Raw genomic sequence first — 21,013 nt, 5'->3', positions numbered from 1 at the left:
CCATTCCTCTTGGTTTCTCCCGTTTCTATCACTTCCTCCAGGGCAGGAGAGGAGAGGTGTGTGTGTGTGTGTGTGTGTGTGTGTGTGCCTGCGCTCAGCGGTGAACCTGCCAGACCTCGGTACAGTCAACAGACAGGGATGAGTCAAAGTGTCCTCTGGCCAGAAGAGAGTGCGTCACTCATACACATGAGCAAACACATGGAAACAAACATGCACAACACATGGACGAAGGTACCGGAGTCCAGTAAAAACCACTTTGGATCCGTGTGTTTCTCCTGCTCCAGTCCTAAATGTCATTTATACCTTCTACAGAACTGTTCATCTGATAAATCAACATGTTTTCTAGTTTGTTTCCACGTTTTCAAACAAACAAAGCAACAAATTGATGGTTAGACGCCGACGAGCTGATCAACAACATGTGATCCTGCACAGCAGGGAAGGTGAGAGTGGGAGGGGGGGTCCATGTTAACAGAAATGACTTCTTAACATCCTCGATCCAGTGATGGTTCACTGTTCACTGCTGAGTCCTGAGTCTTGTTCTCTACATTTGGTTGATTCTGTCGAAATTGGTGGAATAGCTGTGAACTCAGTGAATCCAACTGGGAGTCAAAGCGGGGGTCAAAATGTCAGAGCAGCAGTGAAACGAAGTGTTTTCAGATAAAAATCCATATTTTTACATTTGAACCTGCTGTACAGTGTCTTAATGTCAGTCTAAACTCCACGTTGTGTTAATCTTTCTTTTTCTGCTCTGTGAAAGTTGAAAATATCCAACCTGAGGGATGATGCATGTTCAACCATTAAAGATCTAAAGATCCATAGCGTTAGATTGAGACCTTCAGTCCAACACACAGGAAGCTGCAGGACACACACCCACACACACTGTCCTGCTTCGACACTTGAATCCATTCACACATTTAGACACAACTTAAAAATCCTCCACATGTACCAAAAGAACCTCGTGCAGCGTTTGACCTGGGTTGAGTCACGGAATAAAGTGGTGTTGATGCAGCCGATCATCCGAGAACAGACAGAGAGAGAATCTGCAGCAAAACACGGCCATATGGCAGCACATCGCCATATGTCGCTCTACAGTTTACACAAGGTAAAACCATGAGCGGAGTAAACAAGTGACATCCAGGCACACGGATGTGAAGCAGAGAGAGAGTAAAGAAGTGGGGCGGTGGTAGCCCAGAGGAGACGGAGGAGATGGGGGCACTCAGTGTGTGTGTGGTGTCCTTCATCCACACAGTTACAGCTAGTGAAGAACAGAGAACACGTTCACATCATTTCATTTTTCCTGTTTGATGCCAGAGAGGTGACAGGACACGGGAACACGTGAGGGAGATGGGGACGACATGCAGCTAGGGTTCAACAGCTGCTGGAAGTGTCGCTGCGTCGCACACAGCTTCTTTTTAAAACATGCACCACCTTCACAGACATCTTCACACATATTCCAGTGAAAAACAGCAGCTAGTAGCAATAAAGCTGCGAAAGCTGCATAACCCCCCCACTTAAAAACGACTGTCAGGCTGTCTGCTGCACGCCATGTGTTAATTCTGGTTATTACATGAAAATCCTCAAAATAAACTCTCTCACCTGTGATCTGGTGTTTGCTCCTGTAGTACTGAGTTACCAGGTTTTTATGTTTTCTTCTTCTTCTACTAATAAGCTCTCAGCTGTTTATTAATGAAGCTAATTTGATGGATAAAGTGTTAAATACAACATATTTCACCCTCACGTGCCCACAAACAGTCACTCTGCACAATTCACTGTAAGTAGTGATGAAATGAAAACATATTTTTAATGCTCCGTGTCAGAGAAATAAAATCTTCCCTAAAGCTTCGAGGGTTCCCAGGAGCACAAGAAATGTGGAACCATCAGGACTCCACCTTTGTCAGGGAGGTGACCAGGAACAGGACGATCCCTTTGGCTTGTGCGATTTTGAAACAGGTCCTAAACTGGATTGCGATTGTTGTTTCACAGCCTCAAACTGGACCAGAAAAACCCAGATTCAGGTAAAACACTAGAAGATTAAACTAAATGGACTTGGAGCTTCCTGCTAATGGGTTTCTCTGAGAACCTGCCAGGTGGCTCTGTACTGTACGTACTCTCCCACTGAAGCTTTATTGTTCCATACAGTCATAACGACGGCACCTCCCAGAGTTACACCTCCTTCTAATGCTGCAGTAAAGTGTCCTCAGTACATTTACTTAATACAGTAAAGGAAAGATTAGACTTTTCATTTTCTGCTACTTGATGATTCAACTTTACTATTTCAGAACACAGACTGGAGAATAAATGTTTCACAGGTACCAAACAGAAGTGGGGTCGGCAGCACGGCTGCTGCATCAGGACTCTGTCCCGTACTGACCAGACTTCTGTGCTGGGTTTGAGTGCTCTAAGGGAAAAAAACATTTTAATAGAATATTATTTAACAGGCGAGAGGTGATCTCAGAATATTTCACTTACATGTTGAATTAGATATTTAATATCACAATAAATACCAGTTGAATGACAACGAATAATTTTCTGGTGAAGAGAGCCGATTTAAACTGTTTGAAGACACCAATATGTCACCGACTGTAACTGTGAGTTCAAATGTATATAAACACTACAGAATCACGTAAGATATGTTTTTTATTTTATTTAGAGCCTCCTAAAGACAACGTTAATCCAAGAAATGGACACTCTGCAGCTGACTGAACAGACGAGTTTAAAGAAAGGGAAGGATCAATGCAGTAAGAAAATACTACTACTAATAATAATCCTATTATATTAATTATAATATAATACCACCACTACTAAAAACCTCCGCCTTCATACCCATCCACAAAGCACCACACGAGTCCCGTTTTCTGAAAAGTAATTCTTTTATTAATATTTTACAATCCTTTATTCATGGTTATTTCATTATTTACTTTTTCAGCGTCACTTTGCAAGTGTCATTATTCCATGCTGTCTGACGACAACAACAAACAGAAAAAAACAAGGAACAAAGGAGCGGTTTAAGAGTCTATGCAACACTTTTGTGAAGGGGCAGAGAGAGATTCACATTTCGGCTCTTGGATTGACCTCTCGTCCCCCCCCCAAAAAAAACCAAGTAAACAAAAAGGTTAAAAGCAGGACTGTCAGTCAAGTGAACGTGTAGAGTTGTCTGACTGTGTTTGGCTATAAAAACACCCGACGCTCCCTGTGGAAAAGAACAGGGCTCCTTGTTCTTCTCTGGGTTTAAAACACTTTCCCCATCTTTGAAAAAATGAAACAAAAACATACAAACTACCACAAATAATCCAACAAATACAAAATAGAAAGATGGTCTCTCTTCCAGGTGCTGCTCCAAACATTGGAGGATAATATCTGTGTAGTTAAAAAAGCCTTTTGTGAAATGAAAAGGGCCGCTGGCAGGTAAAGAGACGGGGGAGGAAACACTCGCGAGGTCGGTCCCGAGATGCTGGATACAAATTAAACGTTTTGGTACAAATCTGAAAGTTGTGCTGTGGCGACGTGAGCTGCTGGCGGATACATTTCCTCGTAAAATGATCCATCAAATACTTCCTGAGAACAAAAGGAAATATCTACCTGGCATGAGGAGAGGGGAGAGAGGAGAGGAGGGGATCGGGCCGGCTGGGAGAGAGAGAGAGGAAGAGGAAACTGAATCAAAATAATCTGTGGTGTGTTGGCAGCAGCGGAAAAAAAAGCTAAAACCATAAAACCATGACTTGTTGGTAGTAAGAACTGCAGAGTGTGTGTTTATCGTGGGCCCAGTCGCAGTGTAAACATGTGAGCGCAGAGCTGGAGGACAGAGGAGGAGATGTGGGCAGCAGTGCTGGTGTTTGTGCTCTTCAGCACACACAGAGAGGAGGAGGAGGAAGAGGAGGAAGAGGAGGGAGACTTACAAAGTGTCCGTCCAGCTGCTGGCAGCATCCAACACCCACAACGCTCACGGCTGGAGCTTCGTTTGTTAAAGGGTCAGTTCACTCAAATCGCAAAATCGCTGAGCAGTTTGTTTCATTTGTGAAGGTTTTGAGGTAATTTAGCTCCTGGATTTGTTGTTTTTATTATTTGTTTCTTTAAAAAGTGAGAATTAAATCAAGTTAGAGGGAGAAAGTGCGGCTAAGCGTAGAGTTGAAGCCAATTTGTCTTGTAACTTGAATTAAAAGTAGTTTCCACATCTGAGTTTTAAATGTTCCACACGTCAAACGATTGTTAGAAACTGCTTCGTACTTTCTATTCAGAGGAGAATAGGTGAACGGAATTTAATATGTAGCTTAAAAACAGAAATAAGTTAAGACTCTGCAAAGAGTCAAAACTCTAAATACTGCTGAGATAAAAACAGCAAAGTGTCTTATGCAAGTTGGGTGAACTGAACCGTTTAACCACTGATCCACAGATGTTGAATTCTAGTTTTTACGTGCGATCCTTTTCCTCTAACTGTTTTGTAACACTGCCCACCAGGTAAAACAGTTACTACCAACACCTCACCGGCTGTTTTGTCACACTCCTCCGCTGTGGCTGGATGGGAGGAGGCAGGGCAGGATATATTTAGACCCCAGTGGTGCAGATTCACAAAACAAACCAGCCACTTTTTAAACACTTCACACAAACACAACAGCAGGATCTCAGGATGAAACATAGTTAAGTGCGAGAGACGCCTGTTGTATCAACCTACAGCCGGCGTTCACTTTCCACCTGGTGAACATACGGTTGTGTTGGTCCACTTCACCTGAGGGGAACGTTGTTTCAGAGGCTGTTTTATGACCACGTCTCGCACCAAACTACATTCAGTTTTTAGGTGATTATAGGTGAAACTCTTCCTATGAACTTGAAACTTTTCTGCTACAAGAACTTAACCCATTACTTGTTTTATGAACTTGACTTGCACCAAACTTCATTCAGTCTTTTAGTGATTATAGGTGGAGTTTCTATACACATGAAACGATGCAGTTTTACCATCGCTGCATGGAATTACAAAATAAAGTAAATATTAGCACCACATTCACCAGTGTTTGCTGTACCACTGAACAGAATGCATAGAACGAAGCAGTAATGGTGGAGATGATCCGTTTTTGTTCAAACTCTTTTAGAGAGGTGCTGATTCAATCATCCATGATCACTTGTTTGGTTTGTGATGCTTTTGAACTGTAGGTTGTTAAACATAAAAAAAGCACTTCACAAGCTGAACATGAAGCCTTCAGATGTGGGTTTTGTTTGATAAAAAGTCCAAATATCCAAAAATGTTTAGTTTCTAATAACATATGACAAAGATAGGCTGGAATCAGACAACAATGTGCAGTAAGTCACTATGGTTGATTGATTTTTAAACTAAACTTCTATCAGAACAGTTGCTGTTTGACTAATAGCTTAATGAACTGTTTCATCAGCAGCACAAATTACAGCCTCCACACTGATATGAACACCTCTCTAAAGTAGTTTAACAAAAACGATCTTATCACCCTCACAACGGGAGGATTTGGAGCAGCGCACAGCCTGTGGGTTCTGGCAGGTTCAGGTTATGGGTTGTTAAGTTCTTGTAGTGGAAAAGAGTTCGATGGCCTCAAGTTCACCTGATTCGAGCTGCTGCACGACTCCGTGCCCAAAACGTGACATGATGCTGCACTGATGTAGGGTTTACAAAGGCGGTTCGAACCTGTACTGTGTGGTTAACTAAGTATCTTTGGTTCTTTTGGGGCTAATAGAAGCTAAGGTTTTTAAAGCCAACAAAACAGGATAACAGGGAGGGGGGAAAGCGCGTGACAGTCGGGATCCTGGTGTGATTTTTGTGTCTTATCTGTCAAAACAAACCAAAGTGTTGCTGCTGTTTTAAAGAGTTCCAGTTCAGGAAAAGCTGGAAACAAAAGGCCTGATGATGGAGGAGTTAGTCACTGCCGGGGTGAGGAAGATGAGGCGGGGTTGGACGCTCAGACGGAGGGAGGGCTTTCAAACGTCTTTGCAAACCCGCTCGCACCCCCCAGGTCTGAACGCCTCCATTTCCCAAAGAGCTCAGGTGAAATCCAGGAATGTCAGCAGGTGGACCACCCTCCTTCATTCGTTAATTTGTTCTCCATCCGTCCTTCTGTCCCTCGCTCGCTTTCTGTCTCAGCCGTCCGTCCATCTGTGTTTCTCTCTGCAGGTCACTGGAGGTCTCGGTCTTCTAAGTACCGGTACTCAAACGTGAAACCTTCCTTTTTCCGCTGGCCCCATTTCTCGTAGTCAAAGTAAATGTACGTCCCCTGTTTAAAAAATAAATAAATAAATCACAAAACATTCAATCTAGTGGATTCTGTCACTTTCAGGTTATTAATTCATCCATATCATGAATAAATTAAGCTCATAAATGTTGGAAAATGACACTGTCAGACGAAGATACATTTTCAATAGGTCAGACGAGGGCTGTACAATATAAGATATATAATATAATAAATATATTTATATAATATAATAATATAACACGATACATGATATTACCTTCAATCTTAGAGAGAAAAAAAAACATCCAAAACAATGTGAGTGTGCTGATTTATGCAGAAAACAAGGAAACTTCACTTACTTTTTCCTTGCCCAGTACATTTGAACGTACTGTTAATCAGTTGAAAACCTTTTTATATTATAGTGTTATAATATGACACGTAAATATTGGAGAAATGCTCCTTTACTTCATGGGCAGACAGCATGTTGTTACTGGTTACATAAGGAGCATCTAACTGGACCCACATCAGGCTGTTCATACGTGCTGCAGCCAAGTAGCACGTTATCCATCTAGCCTGCACATTATCATTCTCATTTCCCCAAGGACTGTTTGTTTAACGAGCTGAAGTGAAGGAGACGTGTGCCTGTGTTTGTTAGTGACATAAGGAGGTGACTGAATCACAGTAGACAGATAATGAACTCCTGTTGTATTATTATAAAATAGGCGGGGTCCCTATGAAAACAGAGACTTCAAAATATACATTTGGTTTGTGTTTTAGTTTTTACTCGTCAGTTCTGGATTTAAGCAAACTTCATGTCTGTTCTTCATGTCTGTACTTTAAATCAAGTGTTGTTTTACTTTCTGCTGAATATTTTCTCTCAGTTTTAAGATTTGAGTAAATGTGTCTGACTTCTGAAACGTCTTTAAGCCCTCAGACTTTCTGCTCATGTGAAACTGACCTGCTCATACTCATCAGTAATGGTCTTCGGCTCTTCGTGCCTCTGAAACCACATCATGTATTTTGTGTGAAACCTCCACGACTGCTTCTTCAGGGCTTTGGCTGCCAGATACTGCGCCTTTGTTCCCTACAGAGATGAGAGGAAAGAAGAGGACAGAGTGAAAGAGGAGTTTTAAACTCCCAAAACAGGCTGATTAAGCTGTGACCGGTTGTTATCGTTGTGTATTCACGCCCTCCTACCTCCAGGTAATAGAAGATGAAGAAGAGGGTTTCAGTGGAGAGTCTCTGGTAAAACTCCACGGTGTCGGAGTGGGGCGGTGGCATCTGGTGGTGGAAAGGCAGGGTGGGGCACGGGTTCCTCATCAGGTACTGCCTGTAGTGAATAAATCAGCAAATAAATCAGTCGACCTGGCTTTATATACTTTAAATTTTTCTTTTATAAATCTGTTGTTGCTTTTAATCAATGATAAATTCACTAACCACAAACAGGGCAGACCATCATCATCAAAAATCACTGGACCTCATGCAGGAACACTTTATATTCTTGTCCTATTTGTTCTGCTCTTCACTGTGAGGTTCGTTCGTACGGAGTGTTCTCCGTCACATTCACCAAACTCTCTTAACTGCAGAAACTTTTTCTAAACCCCTTGTTTCTGAATGCTAAAATAAGAAGCTGCATGTTTCTGTATCTTCACATCAACACATGAAGCTCCTGTTCAAACATCAGCCTGTATGTGAGGAGGTGAAGGGGATTGCACTGGAAGCTGTGACACTAAATTCTTCATTTAAACAGTGAACGGCACAAACTCACTCAAAACTCTTACATACATTACTGGGAACGGATAGATTGACCTCCTTCATGGATCCACATGAAGTAGGAAAATCCACTAGTGGGTCAAACTCTGCCTGGATGCACTTTTCCATCCAAACCATGTATTTTTAGACCAGCAACAAACCCAGACTGTCTGTTCTGTTTCCATTAGGCTGTGAGCAGCGTTAACGTGCAGCACAAATGTAATGATGCCAAATTTGTTAACACTCATTAACACACATTTAAATTGAGTTATTTGGAGGACGCTTTTATTCATAGCGTTCAATCATTTATTTATATCTGTATATCTATCTATCTGTCTATATGAGAGACCAGGATGAGGGCGTTCAGGTAAGCTGGTGCTGTTCAGTGTTAAACTTCTGTGTTTGACTTCACACTTAAACAAGTTATAAAAGTTTAAAATCAAAAGGTGGATAGTGCTGTGTGTAGCTGTGTGTTTGTAGCTCTGCTTCTCCCTTCTGTAAAACACAACAGGTACCGTGGGACAAGAGGGTTTGAGTGTTTGGATTTAAATGTCAATTGGACCTGTGTGGGCAGACTGCATTGTAGATTAGTCCCAATATAACCAGTGTAATCTGTGCAGCTGTGTGTGAAGATGTGCTGTGTACTGAGGTGTTCAGAGATATTAGATACATGTTAAATACAGTAGAGGGTAAAGGTTAAAGGTTTTAAAAAGTATGTCTACAAACATCTCAATGCACCTGATCCTCTCCGAGTCAGACGGGTGGGGCATGTGTGTCCACGCAGCCTCTTCCATGGCCTGCTGGTAGACCTGGTCTTTGGACAAGGGAACAGGTCCCAGAGGGCAGACTCCCAACGACGGCGGGATGTTGACCTCTGACAGCGAGGGCTGAGGCGCTGACGGGGGACCCGAGGGGGCTGTAGTGCTGCTGGGGAAGATTTCTGAGGAGAAAAAATGAAAGGTGTGAAGGTGCAAAGCAACTAAAGTCTTAACGAGGAGCTCAGAGGTGATGGAAACGAACCGCGGAGTCGAGAGAGGGAGGATATAAAGAAGAGGGAGGGATTCAGGATGTGAAGTCAGGGAGACAAAGAAAGAGTTGAGTCAGGGATAATATCATCTGCAGGTTCTGTTCAGAGGAGGCTGAGAGTGGGAGGTGAGATGACATTTTGTACCATTAAACCACAGCTTTTCTCTCTCTGCTCTGTGACAACCCTCTATCTCCTGTTATTAGGGTGTTCTGGACGTATGTGCGCGTTACCTGAGGGGAGGTGCAGGGAGGGCACGTCTCCCTCCATCCCTGAGCTGAGGGCTGCTCGCTCGGCCATGGACTTCAGGCTGCTCAGAGGCTCCTGGGGCTGATGGGCACAGACAAGGAGACTCATGGGAGAAGAGATTCTACCGGACGTGTGCGAACGGTTATCGTACCTGCCTCTACGGAGGAGCTCGACTTCCCGCACCAGTGATAATGTTGTCATGGAAATAATTTCACTTTGTTGGGATGTTTGTTTAGTTTGCTCCTATTCCCTCCCCACAAAGATGCCTGAGATATAATATCAGGCAGCTGAAAGGACGCAGTTTTAAAATGGAACTAGACACGAATGAAACCTTCTGATGGAGAAATATATAATAATAATAATAATAATAATAATAATAATAATAATGATGAGAGTAAAGAAAACAAGTACAAAAACATGACCATCAAAGATGTTCCAACAACTCGTCAAATGTCTTCGGAGGCTGTTATAGCAGCAGATTAATGCCTGAGGCTCTGAGATGACATTATCAACACTGGGAGCAGCTGTGGCTCAGGGGGTGGGTCAGCAGTTTGATCCCCCAGCTCCATCTGTTCTCAGGTTGAAGTGTCTTTGGGAAAACGCTAAACCCCGAGTTGCCTCAGTGCCTGAAATGGCAGCTACACTGTGAAGGGTGTGTCCTGAAGTCCTTCACAACGAGCAATATTGTAAATTCAAATCAAACATCAGTAAATAACATGTAATGTATCTGAATGTGTAAACTCTGACAATATCAGCTCGTTTGTCTAAACTCTAAACTACAGAAATACAAAGCAGCTTTGCTCCAGATTTCCAGACTGAGCTCAGGTGCATCGTGTTGGCTTTATTTAGAGTCCTGTGGCAAATTCAGTTGATTAGACATCATTAGAAGACATCCGCAGTTTTTCATTAGCCAGTAATGAGTGGAATTAATTACCAAAAACGAAAATGTAATACATTTTAAATTAAACATAATGAAGTGTTCAGCAAGTGATGAGCTGTGTGCACCTTCAGACAGACGCCATGCCTCTTGTGAACCGTTCCAGTTCATCATTGTTAAGTGGCAGGAAGTGCAATTTCATTACTGAGAAACGTATCTGAAGATGTTTGAGTCACAGTGACTGAAGCTGTACAGCACCGGGTGTTATTATTATTTGATTCAGTTTTTTTAAACAGTTTTCTCATCTTCAAACAAATCCATAATATTAACCCTCCTTGGATTTCACTGTTGGCAGAATTTATTAAGTTCTAGCAGCAACATGAGCAGTTTATTTCTGTGTTTTCATACTAATTAACAGTCTGTGACAATTTGGGAAATTAAGTTCTTCTTGCCAAAAACTACCAAATCCTCTCCCTGAAAGTCAAATGGCTAAAGGTAAAGTAAGACACAGTCTGTGTTCACCTGTGTTCTCACCTTGATGCTGTCTGAGGACTGGGAGTAAGACATCGGCCCGTTCAGCAGGCTGCCGCCGCCGCTCACCGCTTTGGCCTCGCTGTAGGAGGCAGGTGACGGAGAGCTGGACGACAAACTCATAGAGTTCAGTAAACTGGGACCAGTGTCCTTACTGAGGAGGGAGACAGAGCAAACAGAATCAGTTTAGATGTTAAAGAATAACGTTTAAAGGCACTTCTCGTTTTTGATCAGCCTAAAAGGACACGTTACACCGCTCTTCAGATCTCTGCACTGGCTTCCTGTAGCTGCTGCATCTGGTTCAAAATCCTCACCCTACAATTCCTCCTGCCCACTGTGCCCTGTCAGCGAACGTCGTCTTGTGGCCCCCTCACCTCACCTCACCTCACCTCACCTCACCTCACCTCACCAGATCCCAGGCAAAACTATTCAGCTCAGTGGTTCCACGATGGTGGAACGATCTACCCAACTCAGTCTGAATTTTTAAAAACTTGCGAAAGCAGGACTCTTCCTGAAACGGAAACAGTTCTTCATGGAGCACTTTCCTTTAAAGTTCTACTCCCCGACTCTCTCCTTAGATAATTCGCCTTGTTCCTCACTTTCAAGGCGCTTTGGATAAAAGCGTCTGCCAAATGTAAACGTGTGATGATTTGATTTAGTTATTTCACTTTCTTAAAAAATGATCCCATCAGTCAAAACACTTAGGATAAAGATTAATCCTGCTGGTGAATGAGTGAGACAGAAAAAAGCGACATAATATGTTCCTGTATTTTTGCACAATCTGCTTCATCATACTTACGGCTGATTGGCTGTGGAGGTCAAAGATGAGGGTTGGCTGCTTTGTGATTGGCTGGCACTGATAAGGGCGGATTCGGTTGTGCTGTCTGCTACCACAGCACTATAACCTGTAACATAAGGTAGACGAAGAGACACTGAGTAACTCTATTCATCCATATTTTATAGGTTGTCACGAGTGATGCATTAAGACGTTTAACTTCACGCTGCTTTGAAAATTAAACAGATTTTTCTACGGTTAAAAAACGTTTTAAGCTCATCACCTTTTTCACTGACTAATTCTTGCTCTTTAAATATGTAAATACTCTAAGTTTATCTGTTCAACTGAGCTGTCTACATGTTTATGTCCATCCTCATTACACGTGTGCTGGAAGTAATAATAAAAAATAATAATAAAAAAAGTCCCTTATTTGACTGGTTTTAGCTTTAATGCACGTTAACATGAGGTCGAGGAAAGTTTCACCGAACTCTGCATTATCCGAAAACGTGATGACACAGTGAAGCCAAATATAAACAAATATACTTCTGAGTTGGGGGAGACTTGATGCCACATGACCTCCTTGTTCTCTGATACTCACTGGTGCTACCATTCTGCTTCTGATGGCTCGGTGGTTGGATAGAGAGCGATGAGTTCCCACCCACCACTCCGCTCCCTGCTGATCCTAAGCTGCCTCCATTGCTCCCGATGACCCCCACTCCACTACCTGGAGCCAAACTTCCTATTGGACTTGGTGACATCAAGGAAGACCCCTGCACCCCCGACTGACCAGAGCCCAAACCCAGAATCCCAGAGCTGACACCTGGGGCTGCACCAAGCAAGCCTCCCGTAGAGGATGTCGGCCCGCCGACTGCAGCACTTCCACTGCCGATGGAGCCCAAGGTGCTGTTGCTAGTGGTGGTGCTGACACCACCCAGAGAGCCTGGCAGGCCGGAGCCCACTGTGCCTGAGGCAGCTGCCTGAGCGTAGGGTGTTGGGGTGGAGCTGGACAGAAGGTTCAGGGACGCCGGCATCCCTGATAGGCCGAGGCCCCCGGACATCGGGCTGGTAGTGATGGAGCTGGTGATGCCACCTTTCACCAGTGAGAGGCCCAGGCCGAGGCTGAGGCTGTTGGAGGTCGGCGTGGACCCCAAGGGAGCCTGGGGCTTCAAGTTTGATGTAAAGAGCCCCTGCGTGCTGGCATTCGGAGGAGAGGAGGCTGAGGAGACGGGGTGGCTGTTGGTGGAGGAGCTGGGGTTGGAAACAGGAGCCAAGGAAGAGGAGCTAGCTGAGTTTTTGGCCTGTTGCTGCTGTGCTGATGGATGCGGCTGCTGCTGGGTGGCGTTGCTGTAGCTGCCAGAGGAGGTGTTGGAGAGGAGACCCCCCAAGTTGCCGTGATGACTGTTGCCCGCAGAGCTGCTGCTTCCTGCTCCAGCGATGGTCGCCATAGAGACCAGTGAGGATGAGGTCAGTCCCGAGACGGAAGAAGAAGAGGATGAAGAGGAGGAGGAGGAGGAGGACGAGGAGGAGGAAGAGGACAACGAGGAAGAGGGGTTTCCATTCTTCACAGGTGACTGGAAAAAAAATATGAGAATTCATACACATTAGGCTGCTGCTCACGTTGTTATAGAACAAATTAAAGTCTGTTTACAGTGAAATTAAATCAAACTTTTTAATTTAAGACACCAGAAATAAGTTTAATACCAATTTAAAAGTGATGACGATAGGACTGAATTACGATTAAAGTACAAATAAACACTGTTATTACACAATTATGTAATCAGGTCACCGTAGTATTAGGCATTTTATTTCATGAAATTCTCAGATTTTCTGACCTAATAAAATGTGAGTGAGTTCCTGGTGATGACAAATCACTTTCAACTCACCTGACTAACTTCGCTGTCTGTTGAACGTCCTCTCTTCTTGTCGTCCTCCGAGTTCTCCTGAAAAACGTGAAAAAAACAGCAGATTAATCATCGTGGCTGAAAGCTGTGAACAAAAATCCAAGGGAGCTAATCGCAACAGTTTTAGGATTTATGAAGAGCTTTTTGAACATGTTTTAATTATTCTGACATTTATTAAAACTTTGTTGACAGATAAAGAAAGACGTCTTGAAGTCAACTAAAAAACACTGAACAAACTCTGCTCCTCAGTATTTTGTTTGTTTTTTTTACGTTATACAGTAGAAAACTTTATTAACCTCTGTAGTTTTTAAACCGTTCATTCTACACATCACTATATATTAATAATATATAAAATATATCTTGAGTTTTGTTTAACTAAAGACAGTGTTTCCAGTGTAGTCTAAAGTTGACATATGCTCATTATCTTATCGTATTTTCTTTCCAAGAGTTAGATGAGTAGATATTTTCTCTAATATAGCTGAATGCTAAAATGAGTAAACATGTTGTTTAGAGTGAGATGAAGTAAATACACCTGCTTTAATGAGCTGCTCTTTAAAAGATAATGTTATATGTTATTGTCTTGTTACTTACTGCTTAAAAAACATACTGTAATTGTGAAAAGATACATATATTGATAGAGAGGCTGTGATTCAAGTATAGTATACCAATTTTGTAGAATTGATAGTATCACAAAACATGATATATATTTATGGTACTAAAGCGAATCAGTATTTTCTTACAGCCCACAAAAACTGAAGGACTGAGAATATTCTGGGTTAAATGCATGTATTAGAAAGTTTCTAATATCAAAATGTGTCTGTTTGAAAAGCAAAACCTAACTTTTGTGAGCATTAGAAAGCTTCTCTAGCTTCTCATTGAAATCCTCTCTGGATAATTAAAAGTTAAACTACACTAAATTAACTTCACATACATCGGGTATCGACGTGGGAAACTGTACGTCCCATCCTTTACATTCCCTTTCATGCTAAAGCGTAACTCCTTGTCAGCAGCATTTAACAGCACCACGCCTTCTATTCAGACACATCAGACCTATAATCACTACTCTCACTACATACTGTGTGTGGGTGGATAGGAAGAGCAGATGATATAATGGCACTACAGCAGAACAATCACAGCACATGGCAGGGCACTACAATAGCAGATACAAAGGCAAATATGTTGCATTTATATTTCAGATATTAGCCTGTCTTGACTTGAGCGAGTGTAACAACAGTCTTAATGTTCAGAAATTATCAATATTAGATCATTTTAACTGTCAGAGAGGAGTTAACAACCTGACAAGCTGTTTGTTTTCACTGGAAAACCAGTCAGTTTTCTAAGGTATTTGTACTTGTCAGCTCATGCACTGGTGTGAAAAGAACAGGGAAAACAAATAATCATGATGTGATGTAAAAAATGTCCAAATTATTCTTATTTCTTTATAACTGTCCAAATTTCAGTTAATTATTAAAAGACAACAACACAAGAAGAAAACATTTGATCACAAGCCCACTCTGAATATCAAAAGTTAAATCTCTAAAAAAGTTTTCGTACCGTAGTGCAAGTAGCAGGCGACGGGGGGATGGGTGAAGATGAGGTGGTGGAGGTGGGTGTGCTGCTGGAGTGCTGGAAGATCTCATCCTCCAAGTGCGAGTGTCCCGGTGGAGAGGTGGCCACCAGCGACACAGCTAAAGGGAGAAATCACCATTAGAAGATTAGATATAAAGACACTGATCACAGGGGAAAGCAGCATGGAGACAGGTAAGAAGAGGAAAACACATTATTTAAATAATAAAATAAATAACAGATGAAATTATCTACCTAACCTCATTATCTACCTATAAGTGTAGAAATCAGTAAATACCAGTATACGAGCATCATAGAGTAGAATTTAGCCAAATACTGCTTCACAGACGGATGACTGTGTGTGAATGTGTGATTATTAGAGTGGTACAAACATCCTGGCACAGACGAGCACTGAAACACTGAAACGCCGTCTGTGGCTCAGTGAGTCTCTGCCACAGATCATCATACCGACGGCCCCAGTTCTCCTGTTTAATCCTCCTGCACTCTCTTCATGTTAATGTGTGTTCTGTAACTGAATATTTATCTGTAGAGGTCACACAGTTTCTGTGGACGGGCACATACCCTGATTTAAGAGGAATCAGGGTGACAGAGGAACGAGAACTCAGGTGTTTATGTCTAATACTTGAGCGCATCTGAATGAACCCACGCACACATAGTTTCAGGCCCGTTCAGGTAGGTTGATTTCTTGTTTGTACCACCGTATGATTATTTTCTTGCATTTCGTCTGTTCTATATTTTATATTTCTATAAAACATCCCCTCTTCCTCTTTACTTACGAATGTCCTCCAGATCCAGGTCGTCATACAGAAACTCGTTCTCCTCAAAGTCTGGGTCTTGTGACGAGTCTAGATAGTACTCCACGTCATCCTTTATGGAAGAGAAAGGGAGAAGGTGAATTATTTAATAACAAATCTGATTAAATAACAGGAATAAAACATAAAAAAAAAAGTATCCCCATATTAAAGACACAAACAAACCTTGATCTTCCTGATGGCGTCCACCTGCACCGAGTCGTTGTCCAGCATCCTCAGTATCGTCTCCAGCATACGGATGTGGTGCCGATGCTTCTCGATGAACTTCTTCAGCTCCTCGATCCGGTCCTGCTTCTGTAGAATGAGAACCAAATAGAGTTGTGTGTTTTCAATGTTTCTTCTGACTAAAAGTGACAAACTGATAAAGTTGAAGGAGAAGTTGAAGAAGTGAAGAGTGGAGGTTACGTGTCACATTAAAAATCTTTAAAAGAAAGTCTGGAACCTTTTTATAGTTATATTTAGTATAACAATTGTTGAAATGAACTCCACCTCAATTCACTGCAGTTAAAAACAATCAAATAAAAAAGTTTTAAAAAACAAAGCAGAACATAAAAGTGAGGAAAGACATGAGCGGTCCAGTAGGTGAGCGTGAGAGCAGGTGTATGTAAACTTCAGAGCTTAATGCATCATATAGCGCAGGTCCAGCATCCCTTCTGGTTTCAATATTTAATTTTTCACCTGCTCATACATGTTCTGGACCAGAAACTCAGCAAACACTGTGTCAGCTAAAGCACGTCTCAGAGCAGCCGGAGCCCTCACCTGACCACATCATGTATAAAATATGTTGTCGTGCAAAACAGCTTTAGCCTCTTATGTTTTTAAATGCTCACAGTTGGCAGAGCCTTTGAAACTTTATCTAACAGGTTTAGAAAATGCAAAGCGAAGAGAAAAGAACGCGTGGTCACGTGGAGACGCTGTTTGGGAAGAACCTGCAGCGTGACACAGTTTTAATGTTTGCAATGAACTGGCATTTGAATATCGTCACCACAGGAAATGATTAGGAGATGAAATTTGTGATGAATCCACCTAAGACAAAAATGTTTTTGCCCCTTGATGGTTGGTCATTTTGGAGCCTTTGAAAAACCAGAAACTCGTATCAACACTCGAGAGCTACGCTTCTCTGAAGATTTCCTCTGAGAAACACGGTCCTACACTTTTGGCCGGCTAAGCTAACTGCAGCAACTCCTCTGAGTCTTGTTAATGAACGAGTCCTCTGTGCAAATATCACACTCAGAAAATGATGCTGATGCCAAATGAAGTCAGCAGCACATACACAAGTAATTCAGTGTAATACAACAATAAATCCTCCTTCATATACAACCGTTTTAGAGAGCTGCTGATTTCAGTGTGTGATCAGTTTCTCTCTTGGACACACAAACAAACAATCAGCAGCCTGACAGGAATAAAACAGATGATTATCTGCTCCAATTAAAGGCAGCTGAACTCGACGGTGATCCTCACCACAAGTCCATGGACAGTCAGTCTTTCCCAGAGCGCTGTGAGAGAGACACGCAGACACTACAACGAGAGAATACAGGAAGCAAAACTCATGTCCTCTCTTTAGATTCCCTCACTCTGTAATAATATCTCTGTCTGTCAATCAAACAGCAGCTCTTCCCCAATTTAGATGTGCTGTTAGGTTTTCGTGGTCAACGCTGCCATAAAAACAGCTCCTGTCACTCAGTGGGGTTATAACTGCAGTGACTTCGAGACATCGTGTGCTCTCTCTGCAGAGTTTTTAATTTTCATCAGCAAGAGTTTCTTCCTACAGTGCTTTAAGTTTCAGATCTGTTTGCTGCCTCCAGAAATTGAAAACAGACGGACTAAGCGGTCTCACTTTGCATTTTTTACTGTTCATTTAAAATCCTGACATTTCCTCTTCACTTGATAAGACCTAAGTTACATTTCGTTCCAGATAATAACCACGGTGGCTTCCTGTTTACGTCGTGTTGAACTTGACATGTATGCGCCTCTAAGTCTGACCTAGTAAGAACATTGTTGCAGTTTTTATGGAAAAGTGACCAGCGAGTGTATTCAGACATGAAGCCGACACGTTCAGATGCCTTCAGATTAATACAAGTGAGTGCAGGTCTGAAAGGGGCTTAAAGCAGATTCAACAAAAACTGAACATTATCACCTTTGTGAAGATGAGGATGAGGATTTATTGCAGATCTTAGTCTGGGCTCAGTTTCCCTTATAAGCTGCCAGCTGAGCATATAATTTTCTGACATTGAAGGTAAGAGGTACCTGGTTGCTCTCATGTTTTTTAAAATCATAGCTGCTCAACTGTCATCAAGGATAAAGTCTAAATGCTCTTTCTCTAAATGACGCCCTTGGAGAGGAATTTAAAGGCAAGTGAGTGAGAGAGACACAAATAGTCAGCAAGGTTATCCCAGTCAGGGCAGACGATGAATGGAGGACACACTATCTGACTGCACCACACAGCGAGACGGAGATAAAAGAGCGATGTGTGCCAGATACAAATAACCAGGAGGAGGAAAGCTGGAGACGGAGGAGAGGAGAGAAGAAACTAATGAATGACTGACCTCCTTGTCCCCTTTCTTCTTTCTCATCTGGACTGACAGAGACTCCACTTCACTTTCAAACTGGTCCACCTGCATGTTCAACGTGTCTATCGTATTCTAAAGGGAGGAAAAAACAAAGACAAGGATGAGAAAAAACAAAGCAGCTGAAGTGAGACAGGCCCTAAAACGCAACTGTATAATCTGGAACAGCTAGTCCATCTATTTTGATTGAATTGCAAACATTAATCTTTTCTTTTTGTTCCACACTCATTTCTTCTATCACAGCTTTTCTTTGTTTTACAGGAAAATCAAACACATTTAAAATGTCTGTACTTCAATTGATTTACTGTGCCTTATGTACATTCTTTTATTAACTGAACACTTTTGAATTTGTTAGAAAAGTAATGTAATGTTTTGTGATTTAATAATTGAATTCATGCAAAAAATATCGTTTTTTTAAGTAACAATACATTTGGAAGTTTTCGTTTAGGAAAACTTTAATGATAGTTTTACACATATTAAAATGATCAGAAACTCTTGGTGGTAAGTCGGGCATTACTTAACCTTAATTTATGACACTTTATATAATATGATAATTGTCAAACATGTCTGATGTATTCTCACATGAGCTGTCTCAGTATAGATATTAACTATAAACCAAAGTGTGGATTTACTCTGTGTGGTCACAGATTGACGTATTAACCTAACTGGCTGCTGGTTAATGAGGTTTTCAGAGGTTTGGTTTTGATGGAATCCGAGACAATGTTTTGTCTTAATTTTGGTTTTGGTTCCACTTTTGTCTCAATTTCAGTTCCAGGTTTTTGTTATAAAACTAAAATTAACTCCAGTAGAAAACTCTCTTCTCAGAAAAAACACCTCCGACCTGTAAAATCTGTAACTTGAGTTTCAGTTTATAACCTGTTTCTCTATTTTCTGTGCAAAGTAACAAATGAAAACAACCATGAATCGAGGACTGATGAATAAATTCCTAAATGTTTGCACAGTTTAATAGTTAATATCAGGAAACACACACAAGCAAAACACGGATAGGCTTTTCTTAACGGCCTTTAGCATCTAATAGGACATAGTGGGCTTTTTAATAATAGTGGGCTGGTTTTAAATGCAGCACAGATTAATTGGAACCAAAACAAGAAACCACATCCCCTCTATACTGGCCTCACTCAAGTACAGAACAGGCACCGAGTTTCTTCTCTGACCTTCCTGCTCAGTGTGACGCGGTTTCTGATTTTACTCTTTGACACTGACACAAACAATAATAAAATCACACAGCAGCTACTGTGCGACGTTACATACGTCTAACAACATAACAACAAGCACGATTAGTCTTTGAATGTTTGACACTCTGTGGAGGATGATTTACTGATGAACTCACCGTTAACCACGTCCCAACTTCCTCCTTTTCCCTCTGGGCTGGGTCCACCTTCTGGGCCAGGCCTAGCCCCTCTTTAGAGTACGCTTTAGTCTTGGTTTCTCTTTCCACTATCTTGAACCGCTCCATTTGCTAAAGAAAGACACAAACGTAAACATTAACAATCGGATAAATCCATAAAAGTTTATATAACAGACAATAAACTTTGGTCTTATGCTTTTTGCTCCATGCAGTTATTAAATAATCCCATCATAATTAGATGTGTAAAACAGACCCAGGTTTGCACGAAAGGAGCAATTAAAGCCCACTCAGCAGACTAGAATAGGACGAGACCACGTGTTATCTGTTACTGATGGTTGTTCACGTTCCTCTCCCGCTGTATAAAACCCACAGAAGTGATTTTTCCATGTCCGAGGGCCAAAGGACGAGGCTCTAAACTCACTAAGAGTCATTTTGCTTTGAACAAACACCCAGCACATTGTGAAGATCCATTTTTGCTTTTGACAAACCCCGATCCACTTCCTGCAGGATTCTCTGCGACCAAATGTATAATTTCAGGTCAACCAACGAAGCCACAGGAAAACTTGAAGAGCAGTCTGGGGATGAAAACCAACTCATTAAGATCACAGGGAGCTGTGGAGAGTCGCTCTCGTCCCTCATTGTGCAGGCAGGTGGTTCGCATTCAGTCCATCTCAATAACCCTCATCAAAGACTCGTGTGGCTCCGTGGCCTGACGGGCGGAGCAGCTGCGCTACAGAACAGGTGCTAAATATCCGACCAGACTCTGTAACGAGGGTCTCTTGGGTTGTACTTCTTCATTTAAAGGGCTAATCTGAGAAATGATTCATCGTAACACTTCAGTCTGTTATAGCTGCTTCTGCACCTTGATTTGATGTTATTGGACTTTCTGCAGGTGTAGCCGCAGCATGAGTCACTGTATTTTGTTTTCAATACGACATTTTAAATATTAAGTTATTTGTTTCATAATTAGTTGTGAAGTATTTGTATTTGTAATATTTATATTTTACGTCATATTATTATTATAACATTAAAGCAGCACTGCATCCTATAGGTGCTATTTATTATATATATATATTATTTATACTGTATATATATTTATATCTATCTAGGCATCAGATCTTGACGTTATGTTTGATAAAGTGAAAAGCTTAAAAGTAGAAGAAGAGATAAGATACAAGCTTCAGGTGGGTCCTCGATAACTCTGAGATGTAGATGAAGTGTCCACACTTTTTGTTTGGTCTCCGAGTGTCTCCTGCTGGGCTTGGCAACATTATCAGTGACATTTTATTCTTAATTTCCAGTTGTGGAAACGTACCGACTGATGAAATCTAAGGTTTTACAAAGGGTGTTCACTCAGCTGCCACTTTATTAACTACACCTC

General features: G+C 41.8%; 1 protein-coding gene across 2 annotated transcripts in view; it reads right to left on the bottom strand.

Moving 5' to 3' along the window:
* Nucleotides 1–2,851: 2,851 nt before the first annotated feature.
* Nucleotides 2,852–21,013, bottom strand: part of cnot3b (CCR4-NOT transcription complex, subunit 3b) — a 28,233-nt gene continuing 10,071 nt past the window's right edge. Inside the window, exons 6-19 of one of the 2 annotated variants that reach the window (XM_026347992.1) lie at nt 19,615–19,743; nt 18,243–18,338; nt 15,862–15,990; nt 15,661–15,751; nt 14,852–14,985; nt 13,280–13,336; nt 11,995–12,967; nt 11,421–11,526; nt 10,625–10,775; nt 9,198–9,294; nt 8,667–8,880; nt 7,386–7,518; nt 7,147–7,272; nt 2,852–6,230 (exon numbers count right to left, since the gene is read on the bottom strand). In XM_026347992.1, coding sequence (XP_026203777.1) covers nt 6,132–6,230; nt 7,147–7,272; nt 7,386–7,518; nt 8,667–8,880; nt 9,198–9,294; nt 10,625–10,775; nt 11,421–11,526; nt 11,995–12,967; nt 13,280–13,336; nt 14,852–14,985; nt 15,661–15,751; nt 15,862–15,990; nt 18,243–18,338; nt 19,615–19,743 — 2,535 coding nt within the window. In that variant the 3' untranslated portion in view covers nt 2,852–6,131. The remainder of the gene's footprint in view (nt 6,231–7,146; nt 7,273–7,385; nt 7,519–8,666; nt 8,881–9,197; nt 9,295–10,624; nt 10,776–11,420; nt 11,527–11,994; nt 12,968–13,279; nt 13,337–14,851; nt 14,986–15,660; nt 15,752–15,861; nt 15,991–18,242; nt 18,339–19,614; nt 19,744–21,013) is intronic. The other variant, XM_026347993.1, reaches the window with a different exon arrangement.

Source organism: Anabas testudineus, chromosome 11 (genome assembly GCF_900324465.2).
Source record: "Anabas testudineus chromosome 11, fAnaTes1.2, whole genome shotgun sequence".
NCBI lineage: Eukaryota > Metazoa > Chordata > Actinopteri > Anabantiformes > Anabantidae > Anabas > Anabas testudineus.
This window is presented reverse-complemented; position numbering and strand designations above follow the sequence as displayed.